Below are 18493 nucleotides of genomic sequence, written 5' to 3'. Positions count from 1 at the left end.
ACTCTGAGTTTATTAACCTGAAATGAGGGAAACTCTGAGTTTATTAACCCTGAAATGAGGGAAACTCTGAGTTTATTAACCTGAAATGAGAGAAACTCTGAGTTTATTAACCTGAAATGAGGGAAACTCTGAGTTTATTAACCTGAAATGAGGGAAACTCTGAGTTTATTAACCTGAAATGAGAGAAACTCTGACTTTATTTACCCTGAAATGAGGGAAACTCTGAGTTTATTAACCTGAAATGAGAGAAACTCTGAGTTTATTAACCCTGAAATGAGGGAAACTCTGAGTTTATTAACCCTGAAATGAGGGAAACTCTGAGTTTATTAACCTGAAATGAGAGAAACTCTGAGTTTATTAACCTGAAATGAGGGAAACTCTGAGTTTATTAAACCTGAAATGAGGGAAACTCTGAGTTTATTAACCTGAAATGAGGGAAACTCTGAGTTTATTAACCTGAAATGAGGGAAACTCTGAGTTTATTAACCTGAAATGAGAGAAACTGAGTTTATTAACCCTGAAATAAGAGAAACTCTGAGTTTGTTAACCTGAAATGAGAGAAACTCTGAGTTTATTAACCTGAAATGAGAGAAACTCTGACTTTATTTACCCTGAAATGAGGGAAACTCTGAGTTTATTAACCCTGAAATGAGGGAAACTCTGAGTTTATTAACCCTGAAATGAGAGAAACTCTGAGTTTATTAACCCTGAAATGAGGGAAACTCTGAGTTTATTAACCTGAAATGAGAGAAACTCTGAGTTTATTAACCTGAAATGAGGGAAACTCTGAGTTTATTAAACCTGAAATGAGGGAAACTCTGAGTTTATTAACCTGAAATGAGGGAAACTCTGAGTTTATTAACCCTGAAATGAGAGAAACTCTGAGTTTATTAACCCTGAAATGAGAGAAACTCTGAGTTTATTAACCCTGAAATGAGAGAAACTCTGAGTTTATTAACCCTGAAATGAGAGAAACTCTGAGTTTATTAATCCTGAAATGAGGGAAACAGAGTTGATTAACCCTGAAATGAGGGAAACTCTGAGTTTATTAACCTGAAATGAGGGAAACAGAGTTGATTAACCCTGAAATGAGGGAAACTCTGAGTTTATTAACCTGAAATGAGGGAAACTCTGAGTTTATTAACCTGAAATGAGGGAAACTCTGAGTTTATTAACCTGAAATGAGAGAAACTCTGACTTTATTTACCCTGAAATGAGGGAAACTCTGAGTTTATTAACCTGAAATGAGAGAAACTCTGAGTTTATTAACCCTGAAATGAGGGAAACTCTGAGTTTATTAACCCTGAAATGAGGGAAACTCTGAGTTTATTAACCTGAAATGAGAGAAACTCTGAGTTTATTAACCTGAAATGAGGGAAACTCTGAGTTTATTAAACCTGAAATGAGGGAAACTCTGAGTTTATTAACCTGAAATGAGGGAAACTCTGAGTTTATTAACCTGAAATGAGGGAAACTCTGAGTTTATTAACCTGAAATGAGAGAAACTGAGTTTATTAACCCTGAAATAAGAGAAACTCTGAGTTTATTAACCTGAAATGAGAGAAACTCTGAGTTTATTAACCTGAAATGAGGGAAACTCTGAGTTTATTAACCTGAAATGAGGGAAACTCTGAGTTTATTAACCCTGAAATGAGGGAAACTCTGAGTTTATTAACCCTGAAATGAGAGAAACTCTGACTTTATTTACCCTGAAATGAGGGAAACTCTGAGTTTATTAACCTGAAATGAGAGAAACTCTGAGTTTATTAACCCTGAAATGAGGGAAACTCTGAGTTTATTAACCCTGAAATGAGGGAAACTCTGAGTTTATTAACCTGAAATGAGAGAAACTCTGAGTTTATTAACCTGAAATGAGGGAAACTCTGAGTTTATTAAACCTGAAATGAGGGAAACTCTGAGTTTATTAACCTGAAATGAGGGAAACTCTGAGTTTATTAACCTGAAATGAGGGAAACTCTGAGTTTATTAACCTGAAATGAGAGAAACTGAGTTTATTAACCCTGAAATAAGAGAAACTCTGAGTTTGTTAACCTGAAATGAGAGAAACTCTGAGTTTATTAACCTGAAATGAGAGAAACTCTGACTTTATTTACCCTGAAATGAGGGAAACTCTGAGTTTATTAACCCTGAAATGAGGGAAACTCTGAGTTTATTAACCCTGAAATGAGAGAAACTCTGAGTTTATTAACCCTGAAATGAGGGAAACTCTGAGTTTATTAACCTGAAATGAGAGAAACTCTGAGTTTATTAACCTGAAATGAGGGAAACTCTGAGTTTATTAAACCTGAAATGAGGGAAACTCTGAGTTTATTAACCTGAAATGAGGGAAACTCTGAGTTTATTAACCCTGAAATGAGAGAAACTCTGAGTTTATTAACCCTGAAATGAGAGAAACTCTGAGTTTATTAACCCTGAAATGAGAGAAACTCTGAGTTTATTAATCCTGAAATGAGGGAAACAGAGTTGATTAACCCTGAAATGAGGGAAACTCTGAGTTTATTAACCTGAAATGAGGGAAACAGAGTTGATTAACCCTGAAATGAGGGAAACTCTGAGTTTATTAACCCTGAAATGAGGGAAACTCTGAGTTTATTAACCTGAAATGAGGGAAACTCTGAGTTTATTAACCTGAAATGAGAGAAACTCTGACTTTATTTACCCTGAAATGAGGGAAACTCTGAGTTTATTAACCTGAAATGAGAGAAACTCTGAGTTTATTAACCCTGAAATGAGGGAAACTCTGAGTTTATTAACCCTGAAATGAGGGAAACTCTGAGTTTATTAACCTGAAATGAGAGAAACTCTGAGTTTATTAACCTGAAATGAGGGAAACTCTGAGTTTATTAAACCTGAAATGAGGGAAACTCTGAGTTTATTAACCTGAAATGAGGGAAACTCTGAGTTTATTAACCTGAAATGAGGGAAACTCTGAGTTTATTAACCTGAAATGAGAGAAACTGAGTTTATTAACCCTGAAATAAGAGAAACTCTGAGTTTGTTAACCTGAAATGAGAGAAACTCTGAGTTTATTAACCTGAAATGAGAGAAACTCTGACTTTATTTACCCTGAAATGAGGGAAACTCTGAGTTTATTAACCCTGAAATGAGGGAAACTCTGAGTTTATTAACCCTGAAATGAGAGAAACTCTGAGTTTATTAACCCTGAAATGAGGGAAACTCTGAGTTTATTAACCTGAAATGAGAGAAACTCTGAGTTTATTAACCTGAAATGAGGGAAACTCTGAGTTTATTAAACCTGAAATGAGGGAAACTCTGAGTTTATTAACCTGAAATGAGGGAAACTCTGAGTTTATTAACCCTGAAATGAGAGAAACTCTGAGTTTATTAACCCTGAAATGAGAGAAACTCTGAGTTTATTAACCCTGAAATGAGAGAAACTCTGAGTTTATTAACCCTGAAATGAGAGAAACTCTGAGTTTATTAATCCTGAAATGAGGGAAACAGAGTTGATTAACCCTGAAATGAGGGAAACTCTGAGTTTATTAACCTGAAATGAGGGAAACAGAGTTGATTAACCCTGAAATGAGGGAAACTCTGAGTTTATTAACCCTGAAATGAGGGAAACTCTGAGTTGATTAACCCTGAAATAAGAGAAACTCTGAGTTTATAACCCTGAAATGAGAGAAACTGAGTTTATTAACCCTGAAATGAGGGAAACTCTGAGTTGATTAACCCTGAAATGAGAGAAACTCTGAGTTAACTCTAGCCTGTTTCACAAAGAGAGATAACTTAACCTCTCGGTCAGTTACCGTAGTAACAAACTCTATGAACCTAATTCGAGGTTGGTGAAAAACGTAGCCCCGCCTCTTCCCCGTTGCCATGGTGGCTCGTCAAATCGGGGCTCCATTGATGCTGGCTTTTTAAACTTGTGGCTCTAAACTCAAGGTGAAATTACTCAGAGTTGACTAAACTCACTCAAATCAGCGTTTCTGGATCCAGAAACTTGAAGTTTTCTATCTCAGAGTAGATGAGCTCAGAGTTCAGGAACAGACTCAGAGTTTGTTGAACCTGCTTTGTGAAACGGACCCCAAGTTAGCAGCAACAATTCAAAAGTTAAGGCAGTGAAACACAACAGCTTGTTTCAGAAACATGTTTTACATCCACTCTTGACCCTTTAAAGTCCAGCAGAGACTTTCTGAACAGGAACGGTGTGCGTTACCTCGTCGTCTTTGTACCACGACAGGTTCTCTGCAGTCAGGACGAACCAGTACTCTTTGGGTCCACCCTTCATGATGCTGATGTTGTTGATGGTGAGCCAGCCTTTACGGATCACCTAAACGTGTCATTTCAACAGCAAACGTGAGCTCAGATATGATGTCATCAATCAGAACCAATCAAGAAGTTCCCAATTTGTTCCCATTCCCTGATTACCAGATTTCCTCAAATAAAAACCAGGACCGAGAGAGAAAACAAATAATCCTGCTGTCTTTAACACTGTGTCGTACTGGATGAAGCGTTTCTCAGAGGAACATAAGTATGTCCATATATTTGTATTCCAGTTACCATGGCAACAGAAACGTTGCTGCACTGTCTAATATCTGTTGAGATCTAACCAAAAGAAAACATTAACCCGACTTAATCTCACCAAAAGAAATCATTAACCCGACTTAATCTCACCAAAAGAAAACATTAACCCGACTTAATCTAACCAAAATAAATCATTAACCCGACTTAATCTAACCAAAAGAAAACATTAACCAGACTTAATCTAACCAAAAGAAAACATTAACCCGACTTAATCTCACCAAAAGAAAACATTAACCCGACTTAATCTCACCAAAAGAAAACATTAACCCGACTTAATCTAACCGAAAGAAATCATTAACCCGACTTAATCTAACCAAAAGAAAACATTAACCAGACTTAATCTAACCAAAAGAAAACATTAACCAGACTTAATCTAACCAAAAGAAAACATTAACCAGACTTAATCTAACCAAAATAAATCATTAACCCGACTTAATCTAACCAAAAGAAAACATTAACCAGACTTAATCTAACCAAAAGAAAACATTAACCAGACTTAATCTAACCAAAAGAAAACATTAACCAGACTTAATCTAACCAAAATAAATCATTAACCAGACTTAATCTAACCAAAAGAAAACATTAACCCGACTTAATCTAACCTAAAGAAAACATTAACCCGACTTAATCTCACCAAAAGAAAACATTAACCCGACTTAATCTAACCAAAAGAAAACATTAACCCGACTTAATCTAACCAAAATAAATCATTAACCCGACTTAATCTAACCAAAAGAAAACATTAACCCGACTTAATCTCACCAAAAGAAAACATTAACCCGACTTAATCTAACCAAAATAAATCATTAACCCGACTTAATCTAACCTAAAGAAAACATTAACCCGACTTAATCTAACCAAAATAAATCATTAACCCGACTTAATCTAACCAAAAGAAAACATTAACCCGACTTAATCTAACCAAAAGAAAACATTAACCCGACTTAATCTAACCAAAATAAATCATTAACCCGACTTAATCTAACCAAAATAAAACATTAACCCGACTTAATCTAACCTAAAGAAAACATTAACCCGACTTAATCTCACCAGAAGAAAACATTAACCCGACTTAATCTACCCAAAAGAAAACATTAACCCGACTTAATCTAACCAAAATAAATCATTAACCCGACTTAATCTAACCAAAATAAATCATTAACCCGACTTAATCTAACCAAAATAAATCATTAACCCGACTTAATCTCACCAGAAGAAAACATTAACCCGACTTAATCTAACCAACAGAAAACATTAACCCGACTTAATCTAACCAACAGAAAACATTAACCGAACTTAATCTCACCAGAAGAAAACATTAACCCGACTTAATCTAACCAAAATAAATCATTAACCCGACTTAATCTAACCAAAATAAATCATTAACCCGACTTAATCTAACCAAAATAAAACATTAACCCGACTTAATCTAACCAAAATAAATCATTAACCCGATTTAATCTCACCAAAATAAATCATTAACCCGACTTAATCTAACCAAAATAAATCATTAACCCGACTTAATCTCACCAGAAGAAAACATTAACCCGACTTAATCTAACCAACAGAAAACATTAACCGAACTTAATCTAACCAACAGAAAACATTAACCGAACTTAATCTCACCAAAAGAAAACATTAACCCGACTCTCAACATCAACAAACCTGCCGTCCTTTGCCCCCACAATGACAGTAACACCCGCACACTCACCATGATCTCGTCCTGGTTGCCACAGCAACAGAGGCAGAGAGAGGGATGGAGAGAGACAGAGGTGAGCAACACGTGAATGAGTCATCCATTCGTCCATCTTTAGCCCCGCCCTCCCCGGGTCACCTGCAGGGACTCACCTGGTTCCCTGCAGCCTTCTTCTTACTCGCCTGGCTGCTCTTCTGCTGTGCGCTGACACACAAACACAAACAGTCTCAGAGGGGACACCTGTACCTGGGACACCTGTACATGGGACACGTGTACCTGGGACACGTGTACCTGGGACACCTGTACATGGGACACATGTACCTGGGACACCTGTACCTGGGACACCTGTACCGGGGACACCTGTACCGGGGACACCTGTACATGGGACACCTGTACCTGGGACACCTGTACCTGGGACACGTGTACCTGGGGCACCTGTACCTGGGGCGCCTGTACCTGGGACACCTGTACCGGGGACACCTGTACCGGGGACACCTGTACCGGGGACACCTGTACCGGGGACACCTGTACATGGGACACCTGTACCTGGGACACCTGTACATGGGACACGTGTACCTGGGACACCTGTACCTGGGACACCTGTACCTGGGACACCTGTACCTGGGGCACCTGTACCTGGGACACAGGTGTACCAGGGACACCTGTACCTGGGACACCTGTACCTGGGACACCTGTACCTGGGACACCTGTACCTGGGACACATGTACCTGGGACACATGTACCTGGGACACATGTACCTGGGACACCTGTACCAGGGACACCTGTACCTGGGAAACCTGTACCGGGGACACCTGTACCGGGGACACATGTACCTGGGACACCTGTACCAGGGACACCTGTACCAGGGACACCTGTACCTGGGACACATGTACCTGGGACACCTGTACCAGGGACACATGTACCTGGGACACATGTACCTGGGACACATGTACCTGGGACACCTGTACCAGGGACACCTGTACCAGGGACACCTGTACCTGGGACACCTGTACCTGGGAAACCTGTTGGTTTGAATTTACTTACTTAGCAAAGCCGATGAAGTCCTCATGGTTGGTGTTCACGTAGGCCAACTCAATGTCAATCAGCAGCATCACCTGAGAGACAGGTGGAGGCACAGAGAGACAGGTGAGTTACTCTAAAGGGGAACCCGAAGAACAACCTGTCAGAGTTTGTGTTGAAGCATCATGTGACCCACCTGAGTTTTAGTGCGGCTCTCCCGGTCTCTGATGTGCTGAGTGACAATTCTCTCCATTTCCTCTCGAAGCATCGGATACTGAGCCAACTGCAGACAGGAAACAGAAAGTAGGAAGTAAGAGAGAGGAAACAGGAAGCAGGAAGTAAGAGAGAGGAGAGAGGAAGTAGGAAGTAAGAGAGAGGAAACAGGAAGCAGGAGGTAAGAGAGAGGAGAGAGGAAACAGGAAGTAAGAGAGAGGAAACAGGAAGCAGGAAACAGGAGGTAAGAGAGAGGAGAGAGGAAACAGTAAGTAAGAGAGAGGAAACAGGAAGCAGGAAACAGGAGGTAAGAGAGAGGAGACAAGAAACAGGAAGCAGGAAACAGGAGGTAAGAGAGAGGAGACAAGAAACAGCAAGCAGGAAACAGGAGGTAAGAGAGAGGAGACAGGAGGCAGGAAACATGAAGTAAGAGAGAGTAAACAGGAAGCAGGACACAGGAGGTAAGAGAGAGGAAACAGGAAACAGGAAGCAGGAAACAGGAGGTAAGAGAGAGGAAACAGGAAACAGGAAGTAAGAGACAGGAGACAGGAAACAGGAAGTAAGAGAGAGGAAACAGGAAACAGGAAGTAAGAGACAGGAAACAGGAAGCAGGAGACAAAAAATGACTGTGCACTGTGTAGTATCTGTAGTTGTACTTGTAGTACCTTCTGAGTGCACTGTAGTATTTGTAGTTGTACTGTAGTACCTTCTGAGTGCACTGTGTAGTATATGTACTTGTACTGTAGTACCCTCTGTAAACTGTGTAGTATCTGTAGTTGTACTGTAGTACCCTCTGTAAACTGTGTAGTATCTGTAGTTGTACTTGTAGTACCCTCTGTGCACTGTGTAGTATCTGTAGTTGTACTGTAGTACCCTCTGTAAACTGTGTAGTATCTGTAGTTGTACTGTAGTACCCTCTGTAAACTGTGTAGTATCTGTAGTTGTACTTGTAGTACCCTCTGTAAACTGTGTAGTATCTGTAGTAGTACTGTAGTACCTTCTGAGTAGACTGTGTAGTATCTGTAGTACTGTAGTACCTTCTGAGTGCACTGTGTAGTATCTGTAGTTGTACTGTAGTACCTTCTGAGTGCACTGTGTATTATCTGTAGTTGTACTGTAGTACCCTCTGTAAACTGTGTAGTATCTGTAGTAGTACTGTAGTACCTTCTGAGTGTACTGTGTAGTATCTGTAGTACCTTCTGAGTGCACTATGTAGTATCTGTAGTACTGTAGTACCTTCTGAGTGCACTGTGTATTATCTGTAGTAGTACTGTAGTACCTTCTGAGTGCACTGTGTAGTATCTGTAGTACCTTCTGAGTACACTGTGTAGTATCTGTAGTAGTACTGTAGTACCTTCTGAGTACACTGTGTAGTATCTGTAGTAGTACTGTAGTACCTTCTGAGTGCACTGTGTAGTACCTGTAGTACCTTCTGAGTAGACTGTGTAGTATCTGTAGTAGTACTTGTAGTACCTTCTGAGTACACTGTGTAGTATCTGTAGTAGTACTGTAGTACCTTCTGAGTGCACTGTATAGTATCTGTAGTACTGTAGTACCTTCTGAGTGCACTATGTAGTATCTGTAGTAGTACTTGTAGTACCTTCTGAGTGCACTGTGTAGTATCTGTAGTAGTACTGTAGTACCTTCTGAGTGCACTGTGTAGTACCTGTAGTACCTTCTGAGTGCACTGTGTAGTACCTGTAGTACTGTAGTACCTTCTGAGTAGACTGTGTAGTATCTGTAGTAGTACTTGTAGTACCTTCTGAGTACACTGTGTATTATCTGTAGTAGTACTGTAGTACCTTCTGAGTACATTGTGTAGTATCTGTAGTACTGTAGTACCTTCTGAGTACACTGTGTAGTATCTGTAGTTGTACTGTAGTACCTTCTGAGTACACTGTGTAGTATCTGTAGTACTGTTGTACCTTCTGAGTACACTGTGTAGTATCTGTAGTTGTACTGTAGTACCTTCTGAGTACACTGTGTAGTATCTGTAGTACTGTTGTACCTTCTGAGTACACTGTGTAGTATCTGTAGTACTGTTGTACCTTCTGAGTACACTGTGTAGTATCTGTAGTTGTACTGTAGTACCTTCTGAGTACACTGTGTAGTATCTGTAGTTGTACTGTAGTACCTTCTGAGTGCACTGTGTAGTATCTGTAGTACTGTTGTACCTTCTGAGTGCACTGTGTAGTATCTGTAGTACTGTTGTACCTTCTGAGTACACTGCCTCACAGTGTTGACCAGCTCGCTGATCACCATGTCCACACACTTCTGGCACGGCTCTTTGATCTGAGCAATCTGACGCTTCACAATCGTCTCAAACGCCATGTCGGGGGTGAAGAGACCCGTCCTGACCAGAAAATATTCAGGTACAATAAACATACTGTCTGAACACCTGTACACACACCTGTACACACACCTGTACACACACACCTGTACACAAACACACCTGTAAACACACACCTGTTCATACACCTGTAAACACATACCTGTACAAACACACACACACACACACCTGTACACACAAACCTGTACACAAACCTGTACACACACACCTGTACACACACACACACCTGTAAACACACACCTGTACACACACACACCTGCACACACACCTGCACACACACACACCTGTAAACACACACCTGTACACACACACACCTGTAAACACACACCTGTAAACACACACCTGTACACATACACACCTGTAAACACACACCTGTACACATACACACCTGTAAACACACATACACCTGTACACACACACCTATACACACACACACCTGTAAACACACACCTGTACACACAAACCTGTACACACACACACCTGTACACATACACCTGTAAACACACACCTGTAAACACACACCTGTACACATACACACCTGTAAACACACACCTGTAAACACACACCTGTACACATACACCTATACACACACACACCTGTAAACACACACCTGTACACACAAACCTGTACACACACACACCTGTACACACACACACCTGTAAACACACACCTGTACACACACACACCTGTACACACACACCTGTACACACAAACCTGTACACACACACACCTGTACACACACACACCTGTAAACACACACCTGTACACACACACACCTGTAAACACACACCTGTAAACACACACCTGTACACATACACACCTGTAAACACACACCTGTACACACACACACACCTGTACACACACACACCTGTACACACACACACCTGTACACACACACCCGTACACAAACCCGTACACACACCAGTGCACACACACACCTGTAAACACACACCTGTACACACACCTGTACACACACACACCTGTACACACACCTGTAAACACATACCTGTACACACACACACACCTTTAAACACACACCTGTACACACACACCTGTAAACACACACCTGTACACACACACACACCCACCTTTAAACACACACCTGTACACACACCTGTACACACACACACACCTGTAAACACACACCTGTACACACACACACACACACACACCTGTAAACACACACCTGTACAAGCACCTGTACAGACACCTGTAAACACACACCTGTACACACACACACACCTTTAAACACACACCTGTACACACACCTGTACATACACACACACACCTGTAAACACTCACCTGTACACACAAACACACCTGTAAACACACACCTGTAAACACACACCTGTAAACACACACACACACCTTTAAACACACACCTGTACACACACCTGTACATACACACACACACCTGTAAACACTCACCTGTACACACAAACACACCTGTAAACACACACCTGTACAAGCACCTGTACAGACACACACACACACACCTGTACACACACCTGTTCACACACCAGTGCACACACCTGTACACACACCTGTACACACACCAGTGCACACACACCTGTACACACACCTGTACACACACACACCTGTACACACACCTGTACACACACACCTGTACACACACACACCTGTACACACACCTGTACACACACACACACCTGTACACACACCTACACACACACACCTACACACACACCTGTACACACACCAGTGCACACACCTGTACACACACCTGTACACACACACCTGTACACACACCTGTACACACACCTGTACACACACCTGTACACACACACACCTGTACACACACCTACACACACACACCTGTACACACACCAGTGCACACACCTGTACACACACCTGTACACACACACACCTGTACACACACCTGTACACACACGTATACACACCTACACACACCTGTACACACACCTGTACACACACACACCTGTACACACACCAGTGCACACACCTGTACACACACCTGTACACACACACCTGTACACACACACCTGTACACACACCTGTACACACACACACCTGTACACACACCTGTACACACACACCTACACACACACCTACACACACACACCTGTACACACACACACCTGTACAAACCTGATTCCGTGGATGTTCTTGATGGCGTAGCTGATCTCTTTGCGCAGAGTCTTCTCGTCGCCCTCCAGCTGCAGGTGAAACACATCGATGATACGTCGGCGTACTTGTTGCAGCACAGAACATCACCATGACAACACCTGCACCTGTGAAGTGTTTACCTTGACGAGCTCGAAGGGAAAACGCTCGTGGAAGATGCGGTTGATCTTTGCTCCTCCGGACAGCTCGTAGGTGTCCACCTGGTCTCCAGAACCTTCGATCCTCTTTTCAAAGTCCACCGCGAACTGCTGCACCATCCTGATGCACAAATATCACCATCAGTCAAGGTACTGAGTGGTACTGAGCGGTACTGAGCGGTACTGAGTGGTACTGAGCGGTACTGAGTGGTACTGAGTGGTACTGAGCGGTACTGAGTGGTACTGAGTGGTACTGAGCGGTACTGAGTGGTACTGAGCGGTACTGAGTGGTACTGAGCGGTACTGAGTGGTACTGAGTGCTACTGAGCGGTACTGAGTGGTACTGAGTGGTACTGAGTGGTAATAGAAGAGGTAAAGATAAGTAGGAATGGGATACAAACCCTGGTTCGGGTAGGGGGTAATGAAAGTATAGAGGGTGCCAGAGGTGGAGGCAGGACAAGACACACCAGCAGATTCAGCAGACAAACTCACCTAAACAGTCCTACAGTCACTAAAAATGCCAGCAGAAACAAGGCCATACAGGCCAACTCGCCTAAAATGGCCGCCTGGTTTCAAAAGGCTCACGTGGGCCACACCCTCCACTTAAATATCCCGAACTTCTTCTTTGCTTCTTCCAAAAGTCTGTTTACCCTAAGTGCCCCCCCTGCTGGGCCCCAGCTGCTATTGCTTCTTCTAATCCAAATCCACTGACTGGACTTTACTGCCTCATCTGACACTTCCTTCACTATTTTCCTCACACTCTGTCCACTTACACCCAGCTCCCTCAGCAATGAGACAGCAGACTTTGCAACAAATCCTCTACATCCTACTTCCACTGGACAGATTCTAACCTTCCATCCTCGCTGCTCTGCTTCTGCCCCCAACTCCACATACCTAAGCTTTTTCCTTTCATATGCTTCCTCTACTAATTCCTCCCAAGGAACAGTCAGCTCTATGAAATAGACTCTCATTCTACTCCTAGACCACAAGACTATATCAGGCCTTAGGTTTGTAGAGGCTATTTCCTGGGGAACAACATGCTTATTTCCTAAATCTACCTGCATCTCCCAATCACAAGCATCCTCCAAGCTGCCGTGCCTCCTTGTCGTCTTTTTAACTTTCTCCCCCTCTTGAGCAAACTGAATTGCAACTCTCTGTACCTTGGACCCTCCTAAGTTTACCTGCCTTCGTTTATCTTTACAACTTCATTAAGTGACACTGAAGTCTGTCTGTATTTTTTTTGGTCCCTTGTTATGAAATCCCAACATGGAAAACATGAAATATGTGCCTCAGTCCCTGAAGTCCAGATCAGAGAGTAGGTGGTGGAAGGCCTGCTCCTCTACGCTGCTCAGGATCTGAATATGTGTTTCTTAGATACTCTTCCACCTCTGACTTTGTTGCCTTAAGCTGCCCTCCCTTTTCCTGGTTAAACAACCCTTTAACAAACTTGAACGGGTCCCTGTGAAACGCCGTCCTTACATATTCTTTCTTCTTTCTCTTTTTCCTAAGACATTCAGCCCTTCTGAGTATTGCTAGCCTGCCTCTCAGTTCTTCCTGCAAAACATTAATTCCCTCCCTCTCTTCTTCTGTAGCTCTTTTCCACTGCTTTCTTAAATTCCTTCTTTCCTTTACATTTAGTTAAGTCTAGACGGAGAAATTGGTTCTCTTTCAACCCTCTTTCTATCTTGCACCCCAAACCTTTCTACACCATAGGAGTAAATTATATCTCCCATCTTCTCTAGCGTATCGCTTGCATTTCCTCCTAACCTACCCAATATTATTGACAAATCTTTATTGACTGCCTCCCATTCTTTGTAACTATTTGCCCTCGGCCACTTAACTCTAGCTTTCTGCTCCATATTTCTCTCTCTAACTGGCCTGTTCACCTCAGTATCAGCTGCATCCCTCTTAGAACCTCCTCCTCCCCCTCCGTAGCTGTGTTATTGATATCCTTCAGACTGTGGTTTTCTACCTGCCGCTGGACTTAATCCGACTTACTCGATTGACTTCTTAAAAAGTACTGATCGATGCGGCCACACTGCCCTTCCTTTACCACACATCTCTCTCTTCCCCGATGCATTTTAAGGCCTCAAACTGACGTTACTTTCTGCCACAAGGACAAACCTGAAGCTTATTTCCCTCTAGCCTATACCACTTTTATGTACGCTCTGGTAGTACTGTGTGTACTGTGCAGTAATGTGTGTAGTACTGTGTAGTAATGTGTGTAGTACTGTGTACTGTGCAGTAATATGTGTGTACTGTGCAGTAATATGTGTGTACTGTGCAGTAATGTGTGTAGTACTGTGTAGTAATGTGTGTAGTACTGTGTACTGTGCAGTAATGTGTGTGTACTGTGCAGTAATGTGTGTACTACTGTGCAGTAATGTGTGTAGTACTGTGCAGTAATGCCTGTAGTACTGTGCAGTAATGCGTGCAGTACTGTGTACTGTGCAGTAATGCGTGTAGTACTGTGCAGTAATGTGTGTAGTACTGTGCAGTAATGCGTGTAGTACTGTGCAGTAATGCGTGTAGTACTGTGCAGTAATGCGTGTAGTACTGTGTACTGTGCAGTAATGTGTGTGTACTGTGCAGTAATGCCTGTAGTACTGCGTAGTAATGTGTGTAGTACTGTGTACTGTGCAGTAATGTGTGTAGTACTGTATACTGCGCAGTAATGTGTGTAGTACTGTATACTGTGCAGTAATGTGTGTAGTACTGTGCAGTAATGTGTGTAGTACTGTGCAGTAATGTGTGTAGTACTGTGCAGTAATGTGTGTAGTACTGTGTACTGTGCAGTAATGTGTGTGTACTGTGCAGTAATGTGTGTGTACTGTGCAGTAATGTGTGTAGTACTGCGCAGTAATGTGTGTAGTACTGCGCAGTAATGCGTGTAGTACTGTGCAGTAATGCGTGTAGTACTGTGTACTGTGCAGTAATGTGTGTAGTACTGTGCAGTAATGCCTGTAGTACTGTGCAGTAATGCGTGCAGTACTGTGTACTGTGCAGTAATGCGTGTAGTACTGTGCAGTAATGTGTGTAGTACTGTGCAGTAATGCGTGTAGTACTGTGCAGTAATGTGTGTAGTACTGTGTACTGTGCAGTAATGTGTGTAGTACTGTGCAGTAATGTGTGTAGTACGGTGCAGTAATTTGTGTAGTACTGTGTACTGTGCAGTAATGTGTGTAGTACTGTGCAGTAATGCCTGTAGTACTGTGCAGTAATGTGTGTAGTACTGTGCAGTAATGCCTGTAGTACTGTGCAGTAATGTGTGTAGTACTGTGCAGTAATGTGTGTAGTACTGTGCAGTAATGCGTGTAGTACTGTGCAGTAATGTGTGTAGTACTGTGCAGTAATGCGTGTAGTATGGTGCAGTAATGTGTGTAGTACTGTGTACTGTGCAGTAATGTGTGTAGTACTGTGCAGTAATGTGTGTAGTACGGTGCAGTAATGTGTGTAGTACTGTGTACTGTGCAGTAATGTGTGTAGTACTGTGCAGTAATGTGTGTAGTACTGTGCAGTAATGTGTGTAGTACTGTGTACTGTGCAGTAATGTGTGTAGTACTGTGCAGTAATGTGTGTAGTACTGTGCAGTAATGTGTGTAGTACGGTGCAGTAATGTGTGTAGTACTGTGTACTGTGCAGTAATGTGTGTAGTACTGTGCAGTACTAACTGCAGCAGGGCCTTGGTCTTGCGGCTCGGGTCGTCCGGTCTGAAGTTCTTGTATTCCTCCACCTCCTTCTCGATGGACAGCAGCTGGCTCTGCAGTTTGCTGCGTAACGCCGGCAACGTGTCCCGGATGTGGTTGGTCAGTTGCTAGGAGTAACGAAGAGATGTTTTGTTGCTATGGTTGAGGTGCAGCTGGTTGTGTCTGGACCAGCAGACTGGTTTGAATGGTGTGACTACATGCAGGTGTCGAACGTAAGAACATCCCAGCTCTGGTGCCATTTAGGGATGGGAATCGAAAACCGGTTCTTGTTGAGAACCGGTTCCCAGTGTTTCAATTCCTTGGAATCGTTTTGGCGATTTTGCAAACAATTCCCTTATCGATTCCAGTGGGCGAGAATGACGTCACCACGCAACATTGCGTGGCGAGTCCAGCGCAGCCAGCAGCCAACAGTAAACATGGCGCCCAAGCGGTACAAACGCTCGAAAGTTTGGTTACACATCCCTAAAAAAGACGACAACAGGGCAACTTGCAAAGTGAATATTTCACCAAAGGGAGGAAATACTACCAACATGCAATAACTATGAATTAATGTCGCGTTTTCGATCCGCTCCGGACTAACGTTGGTGAATCTGAGCCCAGCAACGTTAGCAACGTTAGCAACGTTAGCATGTCCTCAGCTAACACTGCAGGTAACTAACTAACAAACACTGCCTATCATGTTAGCAGCATTTGCCTGATTGTAAAAGCTGCTGTTAGTAACGGTTAAGGTTAGATGAATGCCTTCTCAGGCATTACATTTAGATGAAATCATGAGAGACAGAGCCTGACTGGCTCAGAGCCAGAGGCTGGTGGTACTACCCCCAGTTCACCTCTACCTCCAGCTTCTCCTTTCACCAGAGCAGGAAGAGTTAAATTACCCAGGCCAGGATAGACCAATGTGGACCTCACCGTTGTTGGGTTTGTGAGGTCATGACTCGTGTTACTTCTAAACTAAACAAAGTTGATGCTAATCGACCGGTTTGTTGTCCTTTTTCTCCAAATGAGAATCGATAAGGGAACCGACAAAGAACCGAATCGTTGAGCAGAATCGAAAATGGAATTGGAATCGTAAAAATCTTATCAATTCCCATCCCTAGTGCCATCACAGCTCTTCTTCTATGGTGCGTTCGGAGCTTGTTTCATATCAAACTGACATCCTGACTGTGTAAACGGGAAACATCAGAGTGAGATGAGGACAAATGTGTGTTTACCTGGTTGAGGATTTTCTGCAGGTAAGCGGTGCCCATGCGGTCGGCCAGGTGGCGATACGAAGGATGAGACAAGAAGAATTTCCTCTCAGCCTGCAGAGCTGCTGTGATGTCTTTCTTCCCATCGATGTCCTTCTGACTGCGATTCACCACCCCGATGTAACCTGAGACCAAACAACGTCTCTTTGAGTCTACCTGAACTCTGTCCTCTGTCTCTCTCTAACCGGACGCCCGGACTCTGTCCTCTCTCTCTCTCTAACCGGACGCCCGGACTCTGTCCTCTCTCTCTCTCTAACCGGACGCCCGGACTCTGTCCTCTCTCTCTCTCTAACCGGACGCCCGGACTCTGTCCTCTCTCTCTCTCTCTCTCTCTAACCGGACGCCCGGACTCTGTCCTCTCTCTCTCTCTAACCGGACGCCCGGACTCTGTCCTCTCTCTCTCTCTAACCGGACGCCCGGACTCTGTCCTCTCTCTCTCTCTCTCTCTCTCTCTCTCTCTCTCTCTCTCTCTCACTAACCGGACGCCCAGACTCTGTCCTCTCTCTCTCTCTAACCGGACGCCCGGACTCTGTCCTCTCTCTCTCTCTAACCGGACGCCCGGACTCTGTCCTCTCTCTCTCTCTCTCTCTCTCTCTCTCTCTCTCTCTCTCTCTCTCTAACCGGACGCCCAGACTCTGTCCTCTCTCTCTCTCTAACCGGACGCCCGGACTCTGTCCTCTCTCTCTCTCTCTCCCTAACCGGACGCCCGGACTCTGTCCTCCCTCTCTCTCTAACCGGACGCCCGGACTCTGTCCTCCCTCTCTCTCTAACCGGACGCCCGGACTCTGTCTGGTCTCTCTCTCTAACCGGACGCCCAGACTCTGGTCTCTCTCTCTAACCGGACGCCCAGACTCTGGTCTCTCTCTCTAACCGGACGCCCAGACTCTGGTCTCTCTCTCTAACCGGACGCCCGGACTCTGGTCTCTCTCTCTAACCGGACGCCCGGACTCTGTTCTGTCTCTAACCGGACGCCCGGACTCTGTTCTGTCTCTAACCGGACGCCCGGACTCTGTTCTGTCTCTAACCGGACGCCCGGACTCTGTTCTGTCTCTAACCGGACGCCCGGACTCTGGCCTCTCTCTCTCTCTAACCGGACGCCCGGACTCTGTCCTCTCTCTCTCTCTAACCGGACACCCGGACTCTGTCCTCTCTCTCTCTCTAACCGGACACCCGGACTCTGTCCTCTCTCTCTCTCTAACCGGACGCCCGGACTCTGTCCTCTCTCTCTCTCTAACCGGACGCCCGGACTCTGTCCTCTCTCTCTCTCTAACCGGACGCCCGGACTCTGTCCTCTCTCTCTAACCGGACGCCCGGACTCTCTCCTCTCTCTCTCTAACCGGACGCCCGGACTCTGTCCTCTCTCTCTAACCGGACGCCCGGACCCTGTC

General features: G+C 43.7%; 1 protein-coding gene across 3 annotated transcripts in view; it reads right to left on the bottom strand.

Moving 5' to 3' along the window:
- The window catches only part of LOC142381760 (dynamin-1-like), a 43959-nt gene that overhangs the window by 15486 nt on the left and 9980 nt on the right, over positions 1-18493 (bottom strand). For all 3 annotated transcript variants that reach the window (XM_075466961.1, XM_075466960.1, XM_075466958.1), the window contains exons 6-15: positions 17070-17230; positions 15823-15965; positions 12137-12272; positions 11979-12046; positions 9713-9851; positions 7482-7568; positions 7310-7380; positions 6418-6469; positions 6281-6292; positions 4202-4315 (exon numbers count right to left, since the gene is read on the bottom strand). In XM_075466961.1, coding sequence (XP_075323076.1) covers positions 4202-4315; positions 6281-6292; positions 6418-6469; positions 7310-7380; positions 7482-7568; positions 9713-9851; positions 11979-12046; positions 12137-12272; positions 15823-15965; positions 17070-17230 — 983 coding nt within the window. The remainder of the gene's footprint in view (positions 1-4201; positions 4316-6280; positions 6293-6417; positions 6470-7309; positions 7381-7481; positions 7569-9712; positions 9852-11978; positions 12047-12136; positions 12273-15822; positions 15966-17069; positions 17231-18493) is intronic.

Source organism: Odontesthes bonariensis, chromosome 6 (genome assembly GCF_027942865.1).
Source record: "Odontesthes bonariensis isolate fOdoBon6 chromosome 6, fOdoBon6.hap1, whole genome shotgun sequence".
Classification (NCBI taxonomy): Eukaryota; Metazoa; Chordata; class Actinopteri; order Atheriniformes; family Atherinopsidae; genus Odontesthes; species Odontesthes bonariensis.
This window is presented reverse-complemented; position numbering and strand designations above follow the sequence as displayed.